The 23,983-nt window shown below is 36.6% G+C and overlaps 1 protein-coding gene across 4 annotated transcripts in view; it reads left to right on the top strand.

The window, feature by feature from the left end:
* The window catches only part of BTBD8 (BTB domain containing 8), a 93,813-nt gene that overhangs the window by 3,132 nt on the left and 66,698 nt on the right, over window positions 1–23,983 (top strand). For 3 of the 4 annotated variants that reach the window (XM_026497619.4, XM_044383645.3, XM_057310464.1), the window contains exons 2-4: window positions 2,969–3,166; window positions 17,602–17,837; window positions 23,056–23,173. In XM_026497619.4, the coding sequence (XP_026353404.2) occupies window positions 2,969–3,166; window positions 17,602–17,837; window positions 23,056–23,173 (552 nt within the window). The remainder of the gene's footprint in view (window positions 1–2,968; window positions 3,167–17,601; window positions 17,838–23,055; window positions 23,174–23,983) is intronic. The other variant, XM_057310465.1, reaches the window with a different exon arrangement.

Raw genomic sequence — 23,983 nt, 5'->3', positions numbered from 1 at the left:
GGCCTACAACCAAAGTGAGAGCAGATGAGGGTGAATGGGTAAACTAAGACTAGATCATGGAGACCTTCTTTCTTCATTCTTCAGTGAAGAGTTTGAAATGTATTGTGGAGGCAGTGGAGAACCATTGGTGTTTTTTAAATAGAAGTTTAACATATTTAGATCTTGCATTGAGGGAAGAGAAATTAGAAACAAGGAAACTAGCGAGGAGATTTTTCAATAGTCAAGGGATACATAATGGCAGTGGCAATGGAAAAAGTGAAAGGGATTCACATGTGCAGTTGATTGGCTCAGTGACCAATTACATGTGGAGGTACAGGGGAAGGGAAACACAGGAGATGGTGCCAAGTCTTAGGGCATTTGAAAGGGAGAAGCGTGGTGAATGTTGAGGAAGCCATATGCCGGAGACAATTGGAAATATATCTGGAGTTGAGAATGAAGTTTAGAATAGCAGATATACAGTAAAGGTTGGTGGTATAATCAGCACCCAGTTGTCCAAGCCAAAAAAGGGGTTATTCCCTTCCATTCACCTTCTACATCCAGTCACTAATTCCTGCCAATCCTATTACCAAATTATTTCCATTCCCTAGTCTCTATCACCATTGATCTCTTCTGGCTCAAGCCTTTACATCATTCATCTGTGTTGTGCAGTAATTTTCTCATCTTCATTTTCATCTCCCCCTGATTCCTTGTCTATACAACTAATAGGTGATATTTTGAAAAATGAATTTATCCATGTTTCAAATCATTTGGTGATTAGCCTTCAACTGTAAGATGGAGTTAAACTCTTTGCCTCTTATTTGTCTTTATCCCAGCAGCTTCATCTGTCGCTTCTTAGCCCCCTAGTACTCTCTGCTGACCAGTTCGTAGCTCCATACTCACACATACCTTAGCAAGGAATGTGGAACCAGGAACTAACTCTATGACCTTGCCTTGCTTCCCTGAGCGACTCTTATTTGATCTTTGAAATCTCATTTGGTTTTCTTGTCCTCTGTAAGGTTTTTTATGCCTGTCTCTGAAAAAATTTTACTTATTTGTGTTATTGAATATATCACAGTCTAATTTTCAGGCCTGTCTTCGCTACTATTCAGTAAAATCCTTGAGTGTACATATGTTTTAGTCTTCTATCTGTACCCAGTGCTTGGTACATAGTACCTGCTTAACACATTTTTAATGATAATCAGCAGTCCAAAATGCACCAGATAGCTTAATGCAGTAGTTAGCAGAGAAATGAGATAGAAAGACGCTGGACCTAGAAATGGTTGAGCCTTTGCTTCAACTTGTCCTTCCTCTATACTTTACTATTAGATGAACCAGTAAACCCCCTTTAATATTTAAGCCAGTCTGCGTCAGATAATTCTGTTACTTGTAGCATACAAGATATACTTGTAACTCGTGTAAGTAGTTTTATAAAATAAAACACTATATTTTCATATTGACAATTTTTTAAACACAATAAATTTTTTTATTTAACAAATACTCATGAGCATGTATTAAGAACAAGGCAGATTCCCCAGTGATGGTTATATGGCTACCAGCTCATTGTTTCCTTATTCACTTGGGGAAGAGTGGAGGATGGAGAAAAGGTGGGTGGGAGGAAAGAAAAAATTGAGTATTTATGCAATTTGAATTTTTATTAATGTTTGAGAGACCAGTACATTTTTGCATAATTTTAAAAATCACTTATGAAAATAATTTATTGATTAAAATATTGACTAAAATGTTTGCTTATTGTTTGCTTATTGTTTCCAAGGTTCTGAAAGTTTTGTGCTCTGAAGCATTTGTTTTGTTTAGGGTAAAATACAACAAAATTCAACAAGCAGATATTGAGCTCTGTATACTGAATATACAGTTTTTACCTTTGGGAATTTATTGTCTAGTAGGGAGAAAGACTCAAAAAAATAATGATGCAATGACAGAAGCGCGGTATAGAGGTATGCACCGAGTGCATTGGGATCAGAGGAAGGAGCCATTAACTTGGTCTTGGGGGAGTGAGAGTGTCAGTGGCAACATCCTGAGCTTTCACTGTAATGGATATCTTTGTCCATTAGTTGTACCTCCTGTAGTGTACTGGTGTGATTGCCAGTTATATCCTGTGATACGGAAATCCTCTGAGAATATGTACCTTGCCGAGGATAATGATATAGTGATATGAAGTATTATTTAGTATTTAGGGAGTAGAAATATATAGTTTCCACAGGGACAAAAGATTATGACAGTTTGTATTATGATGCTGATTTCCGCTCTTCATCACTTTACATGTAATCAGTGGCTTTACCATAAGCATGTGCATTAGTAAAGGGATTCGAATGGGCTACCCCATGAGCCCATCATTTTAGTAACAGATTAGAGCATGGTTTGTTCTATTTGTGTGAGGAAAAAACTGGAAAAGGGCTTAAAATGTCACATTCTTGACGGCCAAGCCTGCATTTCAGACTTGGTATTTAACAATAGTCAGAACAAAGTGTACCAGTTTCTAATCTGTATTGTCTATTGTTATACTCAGCTTGCTTGTGTTGTTGACATTTTACTTTTTTTTGCTTCTTTTAGTAAGATTTTAAAAAATTTATTCTTTTTGACAATGACCATATTACTTTGTGTTCTTTTTCTGAAATAAATCTAAAGCAGGTACATTTTAAAGGAAAATCAACATAAATAGCAGAAGATAAATTTTATTATTACCAGAAGGAATGAAAAGATACTTTTTGAAAAAATATTCTTACTCTTTTTAGTGTAATTATCTTTGTTTTCACTATAAATTTTAGAAAATTAGATTCTAAGCCAGTATTAAACAGTGTTCTTTGGAATGAACTGAGAACAAACTCATTTTCATGTTAACCTATTTTAATTTTGTTACTTACCTCTGTATTTTTAATGTGTGCTATTTTGAAAAATTATTTTATAAAAATGGGTATATTATATATTTCTGAGTATCACTAATTAAACTATGGTTCCTTTTTATTCATTACAGGCTCCTAAAGGAAGAAACCCATACAGATGTTACTTTCTCTGTAGGTAGTACTTTGTTCAAAGCACACAAAGCAGTCCTTTTAGCAAGGGTTCCTGACTTCTATTTTCATACTATTGGACAGACATCTGATAATTTAACAAATCATGAGTCTATTGCTGTGAAGAACTTTGAAGCTTCAGAATTTAGAACATTTTTACAGTAAGTGCTTTCTTTATCTTTTTTGTCTTATATTTACATCTAATAGATAACTGTTTGTCTTTTCAACACATATGTGTGTATGTTTTTATTTCCTGTGTTTTCATTTCTGTTTTATAAACTAAAAAAATCCATTCATTTAAATTCCAAATTATCTTAGTAATAGTATTAGTAGAGGCGAATTATGAGTCTCAGAGTATTAGGAACTTAGTATTGGGAAAGACTAAGTACTAATTTGAGATTGAGCCTGGAAGAGGAGAAATGGTGTGTTCTCTAGTAATTCGAATTAATTACTCTATGCCAAGGTTTTTTGACAGTTGCACTATTGACATTTTGGGTTGGATAATTCTTTGTTGTGGGGTCTGTGCTGTGTTGTGCATTTTAGGATGTTTAGCAGCAAACCTGTCCTCTAGCCCCTAGATGCCAGTAGCATTCTTCCTGAGTCTCCCCCCCACCCCCCAAGTTGTGACAATCAAAATGTCTGCCAGATGTTGCCAGATGTCCTCTTGGGGGTAGAATTGAGAACCATTGCTATATACTGACTTCCTTATTGTTGGTATGCAAAACTTTAAATAAATTATGTTTGTAAAAATATGAGATCAAAACTTTTTATTCTTATGGCTTGCATATAGTCAAAAGTTTTGAAAATAGAACATCCATTGAACTCGTGAATTCACGAATTTTGATCACCTAAGAGAAATTAGTTTAAATTAATCCCCATTCTAATTGAATACAATTTCATTTTAATGCTTGACTATTATCTGCACATATGTGTAAGGATTTGACAGTCATTTTTGCTAAATGTATCCAGAAGGGAAGTATTTTCTAATGTAGTTTCTCAAAATTATATCTCTTTTAGACGTATGACATTTAAATGCCATATACTCTAATGCTAGAATGCCTAAGTTCAGATTCTCTGCTCTGCCATTTCGCAGCTGTGTGCCTCAAACTTAACCCTTCTGTGTCCGGAATTTCATCAGGTGTAAAATGCCTGACACCTAATAAGCACCATAAAAATTCACTAAGTTTTTTATGTTTGTAAATCTTGAAGTGTTTATTTGTATTTCATTTCAGTTTTTTAAATCCTGCCCTATCATAATTTCTTCCCTTTTTCCAATATATGGAAGTCGGTATTGTTCTAAATGATATTTTAGTGGTTTTCTGTCATACCACCCATCACATACACTTACTCAGCAGGTGTTTATTCTGCCCTATTATGGGCAAGACCCTGTGTAAAGGGCTAGGTATGTACTGGTTAGTGGCTCTTGATTTGAGTGCTTTATGATGACAAGTAAATGTGGAATTAAGTTTTTAAAGCCAATACTGGCTTTTTCAAAGTTAGATTTTTATGTTTTTATATTTTGGATCCTAAGTGTTTTTTGATGCTAGTCTTTTAGGTATTTGCTCACATACATTTTATCTGTAATCCAAATCATGCTGACTTTAGTGTAGAAAATTATTTTTGGGTAATTAAATTTTAAGTATATTTGTGTGATTTGGTTTATTTTTCTTTTTTTAATGCTCTGACATGCTTGAATGATCTAACTTCTTTATTATTTGAGAGTTTCTTATATGAAACTCCTATATGCATAAATGGAAAACTGTCTAACCTTGACCTGCCCTGTGTGTAAGAATAGTACGACATAATTTAAACAGATACTTTAAGTGCAATTTAAAAAATCATTATCATTTCCCAGTACAGATCATAGGCTCATCATTGAGTTTTGACTATCAATTTTAAAATGTATACTTTTTTTTCCTAGTTGGTAGTATAGTGGCATTGTTCTAAGGACAGGCCTACCACTTCTAACTGTATGAACATTGACTAATGACTTACTGTTAGTTTCCTCATCTGAGAAATGGACATAATAATAATACCTATATCACAGTGTTACTGTATGGGTTAAATAAGATGCTTATAAAGCACTTAGCACAGTGGTTTGGCATACAGTAAACACTGAATATATTTTAATAAGTGTTATTTATATAGTAGGCCTGTCGTAGACTCTATGAAATGATATATTTCTTGAGTGTATGTTTATTTTTATTTTCTTCTTTTTAAAAAATATTTTTAAGTAATCTCTACACCCAACATGGGGCTCATACTAACAATGCTGAGATCAAGAATTGCGTGCTCTACTGACTGAGCCAGCCAGGCGCCCCTTGAGCGTATGTTTAGATGAAGATGCATAGGATATGTCAAATTTTCATATATCAGAGAAAGGAAGAAACTATATCAATGTTTTCCTTTATTTATTGTCATTAAAAGTATTAGGAAAAAAAGATTAAGATGGTGGAGTGGAGGAGGCACTGGACTTGGCAACAAGGCAGAGCTCTGCCTTCGGGCCGTGCATTATCTTGTTTTGTGATTTCTTTGAGCCTCAGTTTTCTCATATTTAGAACAGGGTGGTTGGAGTAGATGGCTTTGTGCTTCATAGCACTTCACAGGCCTCTATTTTAAGCACTTAATCACATTTTGTTTTGTATTAGGTTAGTCATGTATGTCTGTGGTTATGTAAGCTCCAAATTAGATCATCTCATTGATGTGAACATCCTCAGTGGTATCTCGTGTAGTGTCTTGCACAGAGAAAGTGATTGGGATGTACCCCCCCCTTTTTTAGCAGGGTACATTGAAATTTCATCTGTATTAATATAAAGTATAAGGAGAGGATTATAATGTAAAATATAGAGATTGATTTTTTCAACGAAACTTCCGAAAAAATTTTTTAAATTTTACTTATGAAATTCAGTTCTTATTAGTGGCTTTATTGCACATTATTTCTCTTTAGATAACCAATAAAATTTTTGAAATATTGTTATATTGCTACTTACTGTACAGTCCTTTGGTATTATGCACTTGAGTTAGAGTGGGAAATAGTCTGTGAAAAATTGTTTTATATACAGCAGCAGCATCTATGATTTAAATGATTGGCAATGGAAAATAGTTTTTGCTTCATGACCTCGTGATTAAAATTAAAAAATTCAACTTAGTATCATAAAAATCTTTGATTTTCCAGAAGTGTCAGAGTGTGTATGTTTGTGTGTGTGTGTGTGTGTGTGTGTGTGTGAAGAAAGAAAAGAGGAAAGACCTTTCTTTTCTTTTCACTCTTTAATTCTTGACTCCATAGTCTTTTTTTTTTTTAGAGAGGAATGACCTTTGAAATTGCAACTTAACATCAATAACTGAGGGATGCTAAGATAACTTGTCAGTTAGGTATAAACACATAGAACAGCACAGAACAAAAGATTCTGTTTCCCCTGCAGTTTTTTCAGGTAGTGGTTATTTTCTTTCACATTCCTTTTTTTTTTTTTTTAAATGATTTTTTAAGATTTTATTTATTTATTTGACAGAGAGAGACACAGCCAGCGAGAGAGGGAACACAAGCAGGGGGAGTGGGAGAGGAAGAAGCAGACTCATAGCGGAAGAGCCTGATGTGGGGCTCGATCCCAGAACGCCGGGATCACGCCCTGAGCCGAAGGCAGACGCCTAACGACTGAGCCACCCAGGCGCCCCTGATGGGGTTCTTTCACATTCCTTATACTAGCAGGGCTGGAAGTGGGTGGGATAGGTGTCTTGCTGTGTTCACTATATTTAACTATATTTTCTTATTTTCTGTATTATTGATGCTCTGGCATCTGGGGCCTCACTGACTGGGCAGAGATTACTCCTCCTAGGTTTAGGTAATTCCTGTGCATAAACCAGGTAATCCTAAATCCATTCCAACACTCACCTCCTCAGTCTGGTTCTTATACTCCACAAGGCAGTATTCGTCTGCCCTAATCTTACCAGGGTCAAGTACCAGGCAACTGAAGACCATTCTCATAGCCCAGAGCATCACCCACCCCACCCCACCCGTAGCCCCAATTATTGAAACTATTATTAAAGTGTAGATTGCTTTGGGTATTATAGGCAATTTTTAAAAAGCTTTATTTATTTATTTTAGAGAGAGAACATGAGCAGGGAGAGGGGCAAAGAGGGAGGGAGAGGAAGAGGGAAAGAGTTCCAGACAGACTCTGTGCTGAGTATGGACTCCAATTCTGGGCTCAATCTCCCGACCCTGAGATCATGACCTGAGCCAAAACGAAGAGTTGGATGGTTAACTGATTGATCCACCCAGGCGTACCTGGTAGTGTAGACATTTTAACAATATTTGTTCTTCCAATCCAGGAGCATGGAATATATTTCCATTTCATTGTGTCATCTTTAGTTTCTTTCATCAGTGTTTAACAGTTCTCAGAGTACAGGTCTTTCATCTCCTGGGTTGCTTTAGTCCTAGGTATCTTATTATTTTTGGAGCAATTGTAAATGGGATTGTTTTCTTAATTTCTCTTTGTGCTGTTTCTTTATTAGTGTATAGAAATGAAATGGATTTCTGTACATTGATGTTGAATCCTGCAACTTTACTGAATTGATATATCAGTTCTAGTAGTTTTTTGGCGGAGTCTTTAGAATTTTCTGTATATAGTACCACGTCATCTGCAAATAGTGAAAGTTTTACTTCTTTACCAATTTGGAAGTCTTTTATTTCTTCTTCCTGTCTGATTACTGTGGCTGAGATTTCCGACACTATGTTGAATAAAAGTGGTGAATGTAGGTATCCTTGCCTTGTTCCTGATCTTAGGGTAAAGCCTCTCAGTTTTTCCCTGTTGAGGATGATATTAGCTCTGGGTTTTTCATATATGGCCCATGTTGAGGTGTGTGCCCTCTAAATCTACTTTGTTGAGGGTTTTTGTCGTGAATGGATATTGTACTTTGTCAAATGCTTTTTTCTGCATCTATTGAGATGATCATATGGTTTTTATCCTTCCTCTTGTTGATGTGATGTATCACGATTAAGTTGTGGATATTGAACCACCCTTGCATCCTGGGAATAAATCCCAGTTGATCATGGTAAATGATTTTTTAATGCATTGTTGGATTTGATTTGCTAATACTTTGTTAAGGATTTTTGCATCTATATTTATCAGACATATTGACCTGTAATTTTCTTTTTTTTTTTTGGTGTCTTTATCTGGTATTGGTATCAGGGTAATGCTGGCCTCATGGAATGAATTTGGAAGCTGTCCTTCCTCTTTATTTTTTGGAATAGTTTGAGAAGAATAGGTATTAACTCTTCTTTAAGTGTTTGTTGGAATTCACCTGTGAAGCTGTCTGGTCCTGGACTTCTGTTTGTTGGAAGTTTTTTGATTACTGATTTAATTTCATTGCTGGTAATTGGCCTGTCCAAATTTTCTATTTTACCTGATTCAGTTTTGGGTGGTTATGTATTTCTAGGAATTTATGCATTTCTTCTAGTTTGTCCAATTTGTTGGCATATGATTTTTCATAATATTTTCTTATAATCCTTTGTGTTTCTGTGGTGTTGGTTATTATTTCTCCTCTTTCATTTTTGATGTTGTTTATTTGCATCCTCTCTCTCTCTCCCTCGTGAGTTTGGATTAAAGTTTATCAATTTTGTTGACCTTTTCAAAGAACCAGCTCCTGATTTCATTGATCTGTTCTTTTGTTTTTTAGTTTCCATTTCACTTATTTCTGCTCTAATCTTTATTATTTCTTTCCTTCTGGCTTTGTGTTTTGTTTTTTTCTAGCCCTGTTTGGTGTAACATTAGGTTGTTTATTTGAGATTTTTATTGCTTCTTGAGATAGGCCTAAATTGTTTCAGTGTTGCCTCTTACGACCTTTTTTGCTGCATCCCAAAGATTTTGGACTGTTGTTTTCATTTTCATTTGTCTCCAAGTATTTTTTCCCCCTCTATGATTTCTTGGTTAACCCATTCATTGTTTAGTAGTATGTTATTTAACCTCCATGTATGTGTGTTCTTTCCAGATTTTTTTCTTATGGTTGATTGTTAGTTTCATAGCATTGTGACTGGAAAAGACGTATGGCATGACTTTGATCTTCTTGAATTTGTTGAGATTTGTTCAGTGGCCTAACATGTGATCTATACGGGAGAGTGCAGTGTTTGCACTTGAAAAGAATGTGTATTCTACTGTTTTAGGATGGAATGTTCTGAATATATCTGTTATATCCATCTGATTCAATGTTTCCTTGTTGATTGTGTTTGGATGGTCCACCCATTGTTGTAAGTGGGGTATTCAAATCCCTTATTATTATTGTATTACTATTGATTATTTCCTTTATGTTTATTATTAACTGTGTTATATGTGTGCTCCCATGTTGGGTGCATAAATATGTGCAATTGTTTTATCTTCTTGTTGGATTGTTCCCTTTATGATTATATAGTGTCCTTCTCTATCTCTTGTTACAGTCTTTATTTTAAAGTCTATTTTGTCCAATATAAATATTACTCCCCTGGCTTTCTTTTCACTTCCATTTTCATGATGATTGTTTTTCCATCCCTTCACTTTCAATCTGCATGTATCTTTAGAACGAAATGAGTCTTTTGTAGGCAGCATATAGATGGTTCCTGCTTTTTTTATCTGTTCCGTCACCCTGTGTCTTCTGATTGGAGCATTTAGTACATTTGCATTCAAAGTAACTATTGAAAGGTATGGACTTATTGCCATTTAGTTACTTCTTATGGTTGTTTTTATAGTTCTTCTCTGTTCCTTTCTTACTCTCTACTCTCAGAGTTTGCTGGCTTTCTTTAGTGATATACTTGGATTCCTTTCACTTTTATTTTGTGGTTATCATTAGGTTTATATATAACATCTTATACATATAGCAGTCTGTATTAAGTTGATCGTTCCTTAAGTTTGAACCCATTCTTAACTCCTCTCCCCCTACCCCTGCCACATTTTAGGTATATGGTATCATACTTTATATCCTATTTTGAGAATCCCTTGACTGATTTTAGTAGATAAACTTAATTTTACTGCTTTTGTACTTCTGGCTTTTTTTTTTTTTTAACAACTATTTGTGGTCTTTTCTTTCCACTGAAGGAGTCCCCTTTAAAATTTCTTATAGAGCTGGTTTAGTGGTGATGAATACCTTTAACTTTTGTTTGCCTGGGAACTCTTTATCTCTTCTTCAGTTGTCAATGATAGCCTTGCTGGATAGAGTATTCTTGGCTGCAGATTTTTTCCTTTCAGCACATTGAACATATCATGCCATTTTCTTCTGGTTTGCAGAGTTTCTACCAGGCTTATGGCACTGTTTTGGATGGGCTTCAGCCAAGGACATATTTGATGGGGCAGGTCTGCAGGAGAATGTGGAATGGGCTGTGAGGAGCCAGTAGGTCTGTGTCAGTCAGTTGTGGGTCGGGGTCTGCAGCCCCTGGGGAAGAGTCCTGCCTAGGCTGTGATGAAGAGGGCATTTCTTTTTTTTTTTTTTTTTTTTAAGATTTTATTTATTTATTCAACAGAGATAGAGACAGCCAGCGAGAGAGGAAACACAAGCAGGGGGAGTGGGAGAGGAAGAAGCAGGCTCACAGCGGAGGAGCCTGATGTGGGGCTCGATCCCATAACGCTGGGATCACGCCCTGAGCCGAAGGCAGACGCTTAACTGCTGTGCCACCCAGGCGCCCCCCTGAAGAGGGCATTTCTGCAGGAGAATGGGGATGTGGAGCATGCTTTAGCATGTAGGTGGGGAGTGTACATGCTCTGCTTGTTCCTGCAGGTGCTTGTGTATCTAGGCTTTGGTGTGGGGGAGGGAAATGGTGCTTAGCAGCGGTTTTGTTCTTGAAGAAGTTCCCTAAGATCCCTGCTCCGCCAGGGATCACTCTGAGATTAATAAATAAAGCCCCTTCCCATATACCCTAGGCATTCAAACTGCTGCTTCTATGCTGTATTTCTTCTAGTTCTTTGTTGTGCTCTCTCTTTAAAGGAGGGGACTCCTGGCTCTCCCAGAGCTCTGCCTGATTTTTTAAGTTCCAGGTGTTAAGTCCCACTGATTGCTAAGTCCATATGGTTTTCAAAGCCAGATGTTATGGGGATTCATCTTTCCATGTGGGTCCATGGCTGGTGTCTGATCCTCTTCACACCCATGGCATCCCTCCCTCCCACAGACAGTCCTGAGGGCCACTGGTTCATGACAGCATCTCCGCCCCTCCTGCCCTTTGTGATGTGGCCTCTTCTCTACATTTAGCTGTGGAGAGTCTGTTCTGCCAATCTTCACTTCGTTTCCTAGGTTATTTACACAGATGTGGGTGTTATCTAGTTGTATGCATGGGAGAGATGTGCTTAAGATCCTCCTACTCCACCATCTTCCCCAGAAGTCAGTCCTCATTTCTCACAGAAATTCTTGTCAATTTCTCTTGTAATGTCATTCTTGGTAATTAAAATTGCAACATAGGTAATGTTTCCAAAACTGTGGCCTCTTGGTTCCTTTAATTCTTGTCTTCCAGTAATCTTGTTCTCCATGCTACCTCACTGCCATGTCAAATCCTAAATCATGTCATTACCGATAACTGCAGTCCTCCATAATCTTGATTTCAAACATCTCAACCTCAAACTTCTACCTCCTATCTCTCTACCTTACTCCTTTAAAACTTCCAAATCTAATAATTTATTGACTCCCGTCAGAACCTGCAACGACTCTTACCACAGTTTTATTGTCTCTTATCCTCTTATGTCCTTATTTCTGTCCTTACTTAGTTTAAATTTTTTTGTCTATCATTATATCACTTCCTTTACATATAGCCTCTTTTCCCTTGTCCCATATGAAATTTTTTTGTCTATCATTATATCACTTTCTTTACATACAGCCTCTTTTCCCTTGTCCCATTTGTCTTGTATGCATGTCAAACCCCCAAACCTTAAATCCAGCTCTTTGACTACTCCACTCCTGCATTCACACAATTAAATGGCAGGAGAAAAACACATGCTATTTGGTCTCACTTTAAATCATGGCCATGAACCTCAAGTGGATATGTAGTGCTGTTAGTCATACTGTTTGCAAGTCATATGATATTTCCCTAGTCCCATTTGCTCTGCTTCTCTTGTAGATTATTTCATACCTCCTTTTTATTGAACCTTCAGCTGTTCTTCCCCCATCTTCATTCTCACTTGATGACCTTTCTTTATATTTCACTGAGAAAAATCAAAGCAATTAGAACTTTCACAAACTGTTCCCACATCTATTCATTTAGTTGCATTTACACCATATATTTTGTCTTTTCCCCTGTTACTATTGGTGAACTGTCAGTGCTTCTAAAACCATAACCTCCACTAAATCAGTTTTCACCCTATTTCTTTTCTTCTATTGAGGGGCATTGCTCCAGCAGTTTTCACTTTCCCAAAAGAAGTTTCTTTTCTTTTCTTTTGGATCTTCTCATTGGTATATAAACATGATATTTTATCCCCACTTTAAAAATAACAGAAGCCTTTCCTGACCTCATTTCCCTTCCAGCTAACAGCTAGTACTCTAATGCTCTGCACCTTTTATATTGAAGCTCAAGAGTTATCTATTACACTGCCTCCACTTCCTCTTCTTCTAGTCTCAGTCTTTTAAAAAAATGAGATATAATTCACACACCTTAAAATTCACCCTTCTAAACTGTATAATTCAGTCGTTTTAGTGTATTTACAGTGTTTTGCAACTACCACCAGTCTCCAATTCCAGAATATTTTCACCATCTTAAAAAGAAATTCCATGCCCCCAGCAGTCACTTCCCACTCTCTCCTCTCCCAGTTCTTGGCAACCAATAATCTACTTTCTGTCTTTATGGTTTTGCCTATTCTGGGCATTTCATATAAATAGAATCATATAGTACATGTCCTTTTATGTCCTGCTTTTTAAACTTAGTGTGATATTTTCAAGGTTCATTGATGTCGTGCTGTTTATCAGTTGTTCATTTGTTTTCATGGCTGAATATTTCATTGTATATAAGAGTCATGACGACCATCTTCAGGTTTGATGATTTGCTAGGACTCATAGGACTCAGCATATAGTCATATTCTGGGCTGTGATTTATTACAAAAGAAATAAAGAGAAAAGGCATATGAAGCGAAGGCCACAGGAAACTAGGCACAAACTTCCAAGAGTCTTCTCCCAGTGGAGTCTCACAGGACATGCTTAATTCCCCTAGTAACGAGTTATGATAACACTTCTGAAATGTTGCCAACCAGGGGAGCTCATTAGAGGCTCAGTGCCCAGGGTTTTTACTAGGCGTTTGTCATGTAGGCACCCTGTGTCTATTGTGCATCCACATTCCAGACTCCTGGAAGGAAAGCAGGTGTTAAGCATAAACCATATTATTCATATAAATAGTTCAGGCACAACGAGCCACAGTTGTCATTTATAGAATGCCAGGAACACTCCTGAAATCATGTTCCCAGATACCAGCCAAGGGCCAACCTCATAATTAAGTCTTTTAAAAGATAGTAGTCAGGGCTGCTGTGTTAAATCTCTTCTGTGCATATGGATATACCATATTTTGTTTATTCATTCATCAGTTGATAGACATTTGGGTTGTTTTGAGTCTTTGGCTGTTATGAATAATTCTATGAACATTTATGTACTGATTTTTGTGTGAACATATGTTTTCATTTCTCTTGTGTTATATAGAAGTGAAATTGCTGGGTCATATGGTAAACTTTTGAGGAGATGCCAGATTCTTTTCCAAAGAGGCTACACCATTTTACCTTCCTACCAGCATGTATGAGGATTCCAATTTCTCTACATTATTAACAACACTTGTTATTATCTGTCATTTTGATTATAGTCACCATAGTGGATGTGATTTTGATTTGTACTTCTCTGATGGCTGTTGATGTTGAATATCTTTTCATGTGCACTTTGGCTATTATATATATTCTTTGGAAAGCTCTATTCACGATCTTTGCCCATTTTAAGTTGGGTCATTTGTCTTTATGTTATTGAATTGTAATGTTTATATTTTTAAATTATATATTTGATATTCTGTACATAGTCTCTATAAATGAATTTTATTCTAGGGCGCCTAGGTGGCTCAGTCGGTTAAATGTGTGCCTTTTGCTCAGGGCATGATCCCAGGGTCCTGGAATTGAGCCCTGCGTTGGGCTCCCTGCTCAGCAGGAAGTCTGCTTCTCCGTCTACCCCTACCCCCTGCTCATGTTCTCCTCCGTGTGTGTGCACGTGCACACTTGTGTACACTGTGTCTCTCAAATTAATAAAATCTTTTTCAAAAAATATTTTTATTCTATATAAAAGGATTTTAAAATTCCTATATGTTTTAGATACAAGTCTCTTATCAGGTATGTGATTTGCAAACACTATCTCCCATTCTGTGAGTTGTCTTTTAGCTTTCTTCATAGTGTCTTTGAAAGTACAAAAGTTTATAATTTCTATGATTTTTCACTTTATTTCTCTTTTTTTTTGTTACTTGTACTTTTGGTGTTATGTGTAAAAAAACCATTGCCTAATCCAAGGCCATGAAGATTTATACCTGTGTACACTTTTTTAGTTCTTACATTTAGATCTTTCACCTATTCTGAATTAATTTTTTTTATATATCGTGAGGCTAGTATCCAGCTTTGGCCTTTTGTATTTGGATATCCAGTTGGCTCAACACCATCTTTTGAAGAGATTATTCTTTTCCTGTTGAATTGTCTGCACACCTGTAAAGGAAAAAAACACATTACTTTGTGTCTCCTTTACTTTTAATACTCTACTAATGGAATACTTCACTTCTCACCCTTCTGGTCACCAAATGTGTGCGAGTTTTCCCCCACACCAAGCAATTCTGAGATTCTCCAGATACCAGCTGGGTGTCCTACCCATTGAATTCAATTCTGACACTACCTGGAGATATTATTAGATCACACAGGTTAAGAGTTCAGTCCCAGAAGATTGTCCCAAACCCTTTTCAGATGCCAATTGCAAGTCGGGGTTGTTCTCTGTGCTTCTGACCAACCAGCTATGAATCGAAGGTTCCCATGACTCCTTTCTCAGGTTCAATTAATTTTCTAGAACACAGAACTCAGGAAAAGATTTTACTTACTAGATTGCCAATTCACACAGCCAGATGGAAGACATGGAAAGGGCAAGTATGTGGGAAGGGGTGAGGAGCTCCCATGCCCTCCCTGGGTGCACCACTCTCCCAGCTCCTCCATGTGTTCACCAATCCACAGGTTCACCCAGTCCCTTCTTCTTCTTCTTCTTTTTTTTTTAACGGAGTTTTTTACGGGTTTTTACGGAGGCTTTATTACGTAGGCATGATGGATGAAATCATTGGCCATTGATGATTAATTCAAACTCTTTTGCCAGCCAGCCCCCATCCTTGGGGGCTTTCCAAATGTCACCTAGCTCATTAATATAAACTCTGCTGTGGTTCAAAGGGCTTGTTATGAATAAGAAAAGCCATCCATTCCACTTCTATCTCTCTTGAGCATTTCAGGATCAGGGAACAAAGCTCAGTATTATAGCAAAAGATGTCTCTCTGGCTCTTGCATAGGAAATTACAAGGGTTTTAGGAGATATGTGCCAGGAACAGTGGACAAAGACCAAATATATATTTCATGTTATAAATCACAATATCACAATACTGTTGTCAAAAATTAGTTGACTCTATGTAGTTCTAAACACTCAGTTCTATTTCACTGATCTATATGTTTATCCTCATGCCAGTACCACACAGTGCAGATGACTGTAGATTTATAGGAAGCATAGAATTTGGGAAGTGTGAATCCTCCATCTTTGTTCTTTGTCAAGATTGTTTTGACTATTCTGGGTCCCTTGCATTTCTATTTGAATTTGAGAACTGACTTTTAAACTTCTGCAGAAAAGTAGTTGAATTTTGATAGATATTACATTGACTTGAATCTGTAGAGCAATTCGGAGACTATTGCCATCTTAACAATATTAAATCATCTAGAATATGTTTCCCTTTATATAATTGCTTTCAGCATTGTTTTATAGCTTTGAGTGTACAAGTCTTATGCTTTTTTGTGAGATACATTCTTAAGTATTTTATTTTTTTGATGTTATTGTAAATGGTACTATTTTCTAATTTCGTTTTAGACTGTCGATTTCTAGTATTTAGAAATACAATTGATTTTTGCATACTGATCTTGTATCCTGCAACCTTGCAGAACTTGTTTAACAAATAGGTTTTGGGGTGGATTACCAAGGATTTCTATATAAAGTTTGTCATTTGTAAATAGAGATAGCTTAACTTATTCCTTTCCAATCCAGATACCTTTTATTTCTTTTTCTTGCTTAATCCCCTGGCTAGAGCCTCCAGTTAAATGTTGAATAGAAGTAATAAGAACAGACAGGCATCCTTTCTGATCTTATAAGGAAAGCTTTCGGTCTTGTACCATTTAATATGATGTTAGCTGTGGGTTTTTCATAGATGTTCTTTATCAGGTTGAGGTCATTCCTTCTATTCCTAGTTTGTTGAGTGTTTCATCATGACAGGGTGTTGGATTTTGTCAAATGCTTTTTCTGCATCTGTTGAGGTGATCATGTGGTTTTTGTCCTGTTGATATAGTATCTTAGTCCTGCTAAGAGGACTAAATTTAAAAGGTTTTATGAAGTCTTTGGGCTGCTCTAAAAAAATACTACAGACTGGGTGGCTTATAAACAACGAAAATTTATTTCTCATAGTTCTGGAGGGTGGAAGTCCAAGATTAGAGTGCCAGCGTGGTAGGATTCTGGTGAAGACCCTATTCTGGTTTGTAGATGCTGACTTCTCACTGTGCCCTCACATGGTGGAAGGAGGTGAGGGATCTTTTTGGAGCCTCTTTTATGAGGGCACTAATCCCATTCATGAGGGCTCCACTTAAGTAACTTCTCAAAGGCCTCGCCTCCTCCTAATATCACATTGCGCATTAGTTTTCAACATTACACATTTTGAGGGTCTACAAACATTCATACGATAGCATGTGATGTATAACATTGATTTTCATTTGTTTAGCTACCCTTGAATTCCCGCGATAAACCCCAGTTGGTTATGGTTTATAATCCATATTTTTATATGTTGCTAGATTCAGTTTGCTATTACTTAGTAAGGAATTTTTTCATCTAAATTAATAAGGAATATTAGTCTATGGTTTTCTTATGGTGTCTTTGCTTTTGTATCAGGGTAGTAATGGCCCCAGAATGAATTAAGAAGTGTTCTGCTTTCTGTTTTTTGGAAAAGTTTGTGAAGGATTGGTGTTATTTCTTTAAGCATTTGGTGGGTTCACCAGTGAAGCCTCCTGGACCTGGATTTTTCTTTGTGGGAAGTTTTTGATTGCTAATTCAATCTCTGTAGTTGGTATAGGTCTGCTCAGATACTGTTTCTTCTTAAGTAAGGTTTGGTAGTGTGTATCTTTCTAGGAATTGTCCATTTTACCTAGGTTATTTAGTTTTATAGCATTGTATATTCCTTTCTAACATTAAAATATTTTATAGACTACTTTTAAAGCTTTCCACTATTTGAGATCTTTTTCCAGTTAGTCGATAAAAATGGCTTTAAAATTATGTAGTTGTATTATATGAAAGCAGCACTTGGGAAACTAGCTTTTAAGAATCACCAACACTATTTCCATTAATATTTTACATTTTCTTTTAGGATTGTATATTCATCAAACAGAAGTCTAAAAAACTATGAAGAGGAAATTATTAGGAAAAAGATAGTAGAGAGGGGAGTACCACATAAGAAACATGACTTCAGCTTTGAAAAGTGCACTGACAATGATGGAAGATCATCTGTAGAGTTCTTAGATAAAAAGTCATCTCATTGTTCTCTTCTAAAGCATGAGGTTCCAGACGGTATCAGTGATGGAGAGGACAATTTAATTTCCACTGGTGAGGCATTTTTTTGTGTGTGTGTATTTTAATAAAATTTTAATGTCATGAAAGTAACTATATTCTGATACAATTGGAGAAAAACATACTTTGAAAATCAACTCTACTGATTTCTTTTTTATTGGTGAATGAAATAAAAGTAAATGAAAGTAAATGGAATAAAAGTAAGTGAAAGTAAATTCTTTATGGGTAAGTGAAAGTAATAACTATAGTCAACACCTAGTTTTCCCAAACAGTTGGAGATGGGGTTATTATGAATAAATACACATATAATTTGCAATTCTCCTCTTAAGTCTCTACATGTCATCATCCTTATTCTAATCCACACCAATAAAAGCTTTAGCAGATTATAGATTCAGTTCTAACACAATATATACATTACTTAAAAACAACATGCAACATAAAAATCACCATTATATTTTGTCATGACACATAAAATCACTGACAATTTTGTTGTGACACATTTTAAAAAGATAGGGATCTAAGAAAAATGGTATGGTTTTACACATGTTGAATTGTTAAGAAATACATAAATACTACAATAAATATGGTACCTGACCTTGAAAAAAAAACTAATTTGTTTGTGGAAGTGGGTATCAGAAGGGTTGCAGCTTGTGAGCTATTGTGAATTGGCAGGAGGAGGATGTTAAGGATATAGGAATAAGTATAGGTAGATATAAGTATAGATGATCTAGATAGAGATTAGTAATAGTAGATATTCTAACAGGAAACTCAAGACCTCTGGTCTGTTTATTACTTACAGAGCATCTTAGGACAAGCTCCCAACCCCCAGTCCCTACAAGGTTCGGTGGTGAGGGCCTGATGTTACCCTGCATATGAAGTGGGATTGCACTGTAAGAGAGGAACACCAAAATTAGGAGACTTTGATAAGCCTGGCAGATCTGATAGAGATAGAGAGAGGAAGGTAGGGTAGGAGGGGGAGGGGTCTTTACTTTGGAAGGTAAATTAGTCTTCCCTGGTGAAGGGAGAGTAAGGTAGCTTCACCACCCTGGAGTATAGGGAAATGGTTTTGAGGGGAAGAAAATCTGTAAATCTTTTTGGAACCTCACAGTATTTCTAGCCTCCAAGCATGTTTGTTCTTCAATTATTCTTTATCCAAATTTTCCAGTACTCTGCCCAGAAAGTATGCTCTGCCTCAGACCATACAGAAACACAAAAATATTCATAGAAAATGGTCTCCTAACAGTTGGTTATCTGAAATCAGATAGAAATTTGTAACACCAGATATGGAGGATGTGAGTCATAACATATGCAATGAACTGAGGTATCTGGTAGATGTTTAAGGTGTTTGTGTATGTTTTATGTATTCTTACATGGCTCCATTCAGCTGGGTGCAGTTTTTTGCAGTGACCTAGTATTTCTTGTGAATGAGCTGCGAGGAAGTGAAATGCATGTAAGCAAATGAAAATTTTACATCATGTTCAAATTGTTCCCTAATATATCAATTGTGTTAGATCAAACTGATATTTTCAAAACAAGCATTGTAGCAGAATTGAATGTATATGAAAGTATCTGTTAACTAAAGGATTTTATTACTGATATTTAGTACAACAATAATAATAAACTGATTTAAGCCCACTTAGAATCCTTGTATGTATGTTAACAACATCTAACTATGGTGAATGAATGAATGGATGTCTCTTCTAGGCTTTGAAGTACATCTATTCATATAGTTTATCTCATTTAGTCTCCGATAACTCTAAGAAATGAGTGGCTATAGGCTGATTTTTATAGATGAGGACTCTAAAAGAGTATATGGGACTTTCTCAAGGCCACACAGATATAGCAGTTGGCCGAGCTGATATTTAGTACCCGTTTTTCCTGTCTCTCGTCTAGAGTTCTGCCACAGCCCCACAGCAGCCGATTAAAGTGGCCAGACATGTTGCAGATGTACGTAAAAAGAGCTCATTTACCCCTTAGCACCCTGTCTTTTAACTGCTTTCTCCATCCCCCCATGGAAAACCCCCATGTTTATCAGTTTAGCAGATACTTCCACATCTCACTAACTTCTTTGCAAGCTTTCCTACTGTCAGTGTCATCTTCCTTGAAACTTCCTGTGTTCTGTGACCCTATGCTCTCTTGATTTTCCTTCTTGGCTATCCCTCTGTCTCCTTCACTGGAATGTCATCTTTCTACCCCTTAAATAATTGGTTTTCTCCCCTTTTTTTGAGCTTCATATCCAACCACTGACTAGACGTATCTGTCTAAATGTACCTTTAATATCTCAATATTTAATTTGTCCCAGACTGTCTTAATCATCTGTTTCCCATCCTAATCTGTTCTTAAGTACTCTATCATGTGAATTTTATCTCTATCTTTCTACTCACTTTTTTACCCTTCATAAATTATGTTCATGACCATGTCTGTTGATTTGTCTCCTTCATATTTTTTTAAGCTTATTTATTTACTTTATTTAATCTCTATATCCAACATTGGGCTTGGACTCACAACCCTAAGATCAAGAGTCTCATGCTTCTCCAGCTGAGCCAGCCAGGTGCCCCACCCTTAAATATTTTAAATACTTGACTTCTTTATCCTCCTGGCATTTCTTAATTTCGGGTCTTGCAATTTTCCTTGAGCATTTGCACCCCGGCTAATTGCCAGGCCTCTCATTGTGCCACCCTCCATTTATACCATGTAGAACAATATTTGTTAACTGCAGGTCTTATCACAGCACTCCCCTAATTAAAATTCTTCAATTATTTCCCATACCCTCAATATAAATCCCAAGTTCTTTCCAGTGACATAAGGGAATTTGTGAACTGGCTCTTGCCTAGAACTCTGTGGCTTCTTCTCCTCACAATCCCCTCCCACCCCTTGAGCTCTAGTCTTACTTATTTGGCGTTTTCCCAAAGAACTACATTTTCTCACCTCTGTGCTCTTGCACTTGCTATTTGTTCCTGGAGTGCCATTCTAATCATCACATATATTTTTAAAATATTTTATTTTTAAGTAATCTCTATACCCAGCGTGGGGCTTGACCTCACAACCCCAAGATCAAGAGTCACGTGCTCTGCTGACTGAGCCAGCCAGGCGACCCCTAATCATCACATTTTTAAATGGAAGATTGACTTTGCATTAGGTTTTGAATGTTTAAGAGTGAACAAAACAGAAAGTGTTCCTGTCCTGCAGTCTAAGAGGAGATGTAGTCAGATGGATTATGCACAGAGTGCTGTGAGAACACAGATAAGGCACATCTTACCTTGACTTAGCATCCAGACAAAGCCACATAAAGGGAGTGATGTCTGAGTTGAATCTCAGGGAAAGAAGCAGGAGTTAACCAGGCAAAGAAAGTTTAGGGGAGAAGTATTCGAGGCAAAGGAAACAACATACTTAGAGGCAGAGAGAGCTCAAGCACATAGCAAATTTTAAAGACTGGAACTAGTTTGTTGTGGGACTGGGGTGGAGTAAGGGACAAGAATGATCACAGTGAGAGATTAGCCTGGAGATATAACAGAAGTCAGATCATTGAAAGCCTTTTTATAAAGGATGACCTTATTTCTTATTGTCCAAATTGGGATACTTTTGAAAGAGTGAAAAGTGCAGAGTTATTATTGTGGTCAGTAATTGTTCTGGGGCAACAAGCATTAACTGGGACTTGTCCCAGGCAAACCAAGACATGTGGTCACCCTCCTTATAAGCCATTTTGGAGAGTTTGGTGGTACTGTTTGGCAGGCTTATGGAGTATAAGCAGAACAAGATTAGGGTAGTGTGAAATGAGGACTTCAGCTTGAGAAACATTGAGTTTGGGGTTTCTCTGATTGTGGTTTATTTTTTTTTTTTTAAAGATTTTATTTATTTATTTAACAGAGATAGAGACAGCCAGTGAGAGAGGGAACACAAGCAGGGGGAGTGGGAGAGGAAGAAGCAGGCTTATAGCAGAAGAGCCTGATGTGGGGCTCGATCCCATAATGCCGGGATCACGCCCTGAGCCGAAGGCAGACGCTTAACCGCTGTGCCACCCAGGCACCCCATGGTTTATTTTTTTCTTTGCACCACTTCTGACACCAAAATGTGTGTGTGTTTTTTTTGCCCCCACACCAACCAATTCTCCAATACCAGTTGGGTATCCAGCAATTCAATTCTGACACTAAGGGCTATCCTGTTATACAGGGTTTAGTCATGTGCACAGTCTTCACCCTGTCAGCCTGACTTGGACAGCTGTGGCCCTACAGGCTCGGAGAGCTTGGGCTAGTCCCCAACCACCTGCATAGTGAGAAGCCGGATTTTGTGGGGCCTGGTATGCCATTGTAAGACTTTGGCTTTTACTATTAAAAAAAATGGAGAGAGCCATATGGTTTTGAACTGAGATGGATCATGATTTGAATTGCATTTATAAAACATGCCTCTGTGGGTCTCAAGAGTGGTAGATGTGTTGGGAAGTTATTGTAGAGATCTAGGTGCGAGGTGATGATGGCTTGGACTGGGGTAGCCATGGAGACACTGAGTCGTGGTTGGATTCTGGATCTCTCTTGACATTAGAGCTAGTGATGACATTGTGGTTTATAAATATATAAATTTGTAAATTTGGTTGGTGGGTATCTGTCCCCAGTGACAGATTCTCACCAGATGTACTGACTAAAATTTCTCTACTGACAAAACTATGATATACAGTGTAGTAATTTTTTAAATATAAATGTGTTTTATATTTCACTTCTCACTTTCTGACTGGTGAATCTTTTAAAAATATTTGTTTTCTTTATTTTTCTATACTGTGTATAGTAAAACAGTATATATAGTATAAACTCACAGTAAGTGCTCCATAAATCCCATTGATTTTAGTTGTATATCTATTGGTTCAAATGTCATTTTTACCAAAAACTCATGAACAGGAATAGGAGGAATTAGGTAATGAAAAAGGGTATCAAAATTGGAAAATTTTCTGACTTCCTATGTCAGGTATTCACAAAGTAGCTTCAACTTTGGTGTATAATTTTGGTCTATATTTAACTGTAAGTCTATAGTAAAAGGTATATTTATATTTAAATAAAGTTGAAATTTATATTTCAAAGCAAGATATAGATTTTAATATTGTTTTATTTTGAATTTACTAGTTAAATATTGTAGTTACTTTTGCTCTCTCTTAGTAGCTAACAAGATAACTATGTGGAAAAACCTTTAGTTAATATTAAAACACAAATTTTTGGATACTTATAATAAAGAAACTATTTTTTAGTTTTGTTTTTCTCTTTTAAAGATAATTATGACTTGGATCCTGCATCTGAATTAGGAGAAGATTTATTGAAACTTTACGTGAAACATTGTTGCCCAGATATTGATATTTATGTTGATGGAAAAAGTTTTAAAGCTCACAGGTAAATAGGCACATGATTGATTTGGTGTCTTGGTTGTGAAAGTAAAATTTAAAAGGGTGGCTGTCTCTTCCTAGCACAGTGGTTTTCAAGCTCTGATTCACAGAAGTCACAGTGGTTTCATGGTGATGCCTCAGGGGACCCATGACAGGGGAAGAGGTTGGACATCAGGCAGGGTTTTCTGCCTGCAGGTTCACATAGGTGCACCTGCCCCCTTCCAGACATGTGCTCATGTTTCAGCCAGAGCAGATCTCTGCTTTGTATTGGGCATGAACCTAAGATTTCATTAGAAGAAAATATTCTGTTGCCTAAAATAGGTTTGAAAGCCACTGTCACAGAAAATGTAATTTAATGCAGTTTTTAATTTCACAGGCATTATAGTATTGAAAATGATTATTTCTACATGAATGACATGTATTTTCTCTGGATGTGTTTTGGCTCAATGTCTTTGATTCAAATAGATATTCTTATGAATAGCATTGATTAGAAGGCTTAATATTTCAATGTACTTTTTAAAAACCATTATTATGCTTTAGAATTGGGTTGCTTAGGCTTTCTAGGCTTTTAGATTTCAAATTAAAGCCTGCTCTTTTTTGCAAGTAACTAAAATCTGCTTAAAAGAAGAAAAAATTTTAATAAATACAGATTTTCTTTTGGAACTCAAGGGAAAGAAGTACAGCTGGGCCTCACAATGGACAAGAAATGGAACCAGAAGACTGAGGAACCCAGTGTTTTTCTTTTTCCTCCCTCTCTTTGTGTTTCAGATACAATGTTGATAAATTATTCTGGTGCTCCTGAAGAGGAAGAACCAGG

The sequence above is a fragment of the Ursus arctos genome, unplaced genomic scaffold (genome assembly GCF_023065955.2).
Source record: "Ursus arctos isolate Adak ecotype North America unplaced genomic scaffold, UrsArc2.0 scaffold_12, whole genome shotgun sequence".
Lineage (NCBI taxonomy): Eukaryota > Metazoa > Chordata > Mammalia > Carnivora > Ursidae > Ursus > Ursus arctos.
This window is presented reverse-complemented; position numbering and strand designations above follow the sequence as displayed.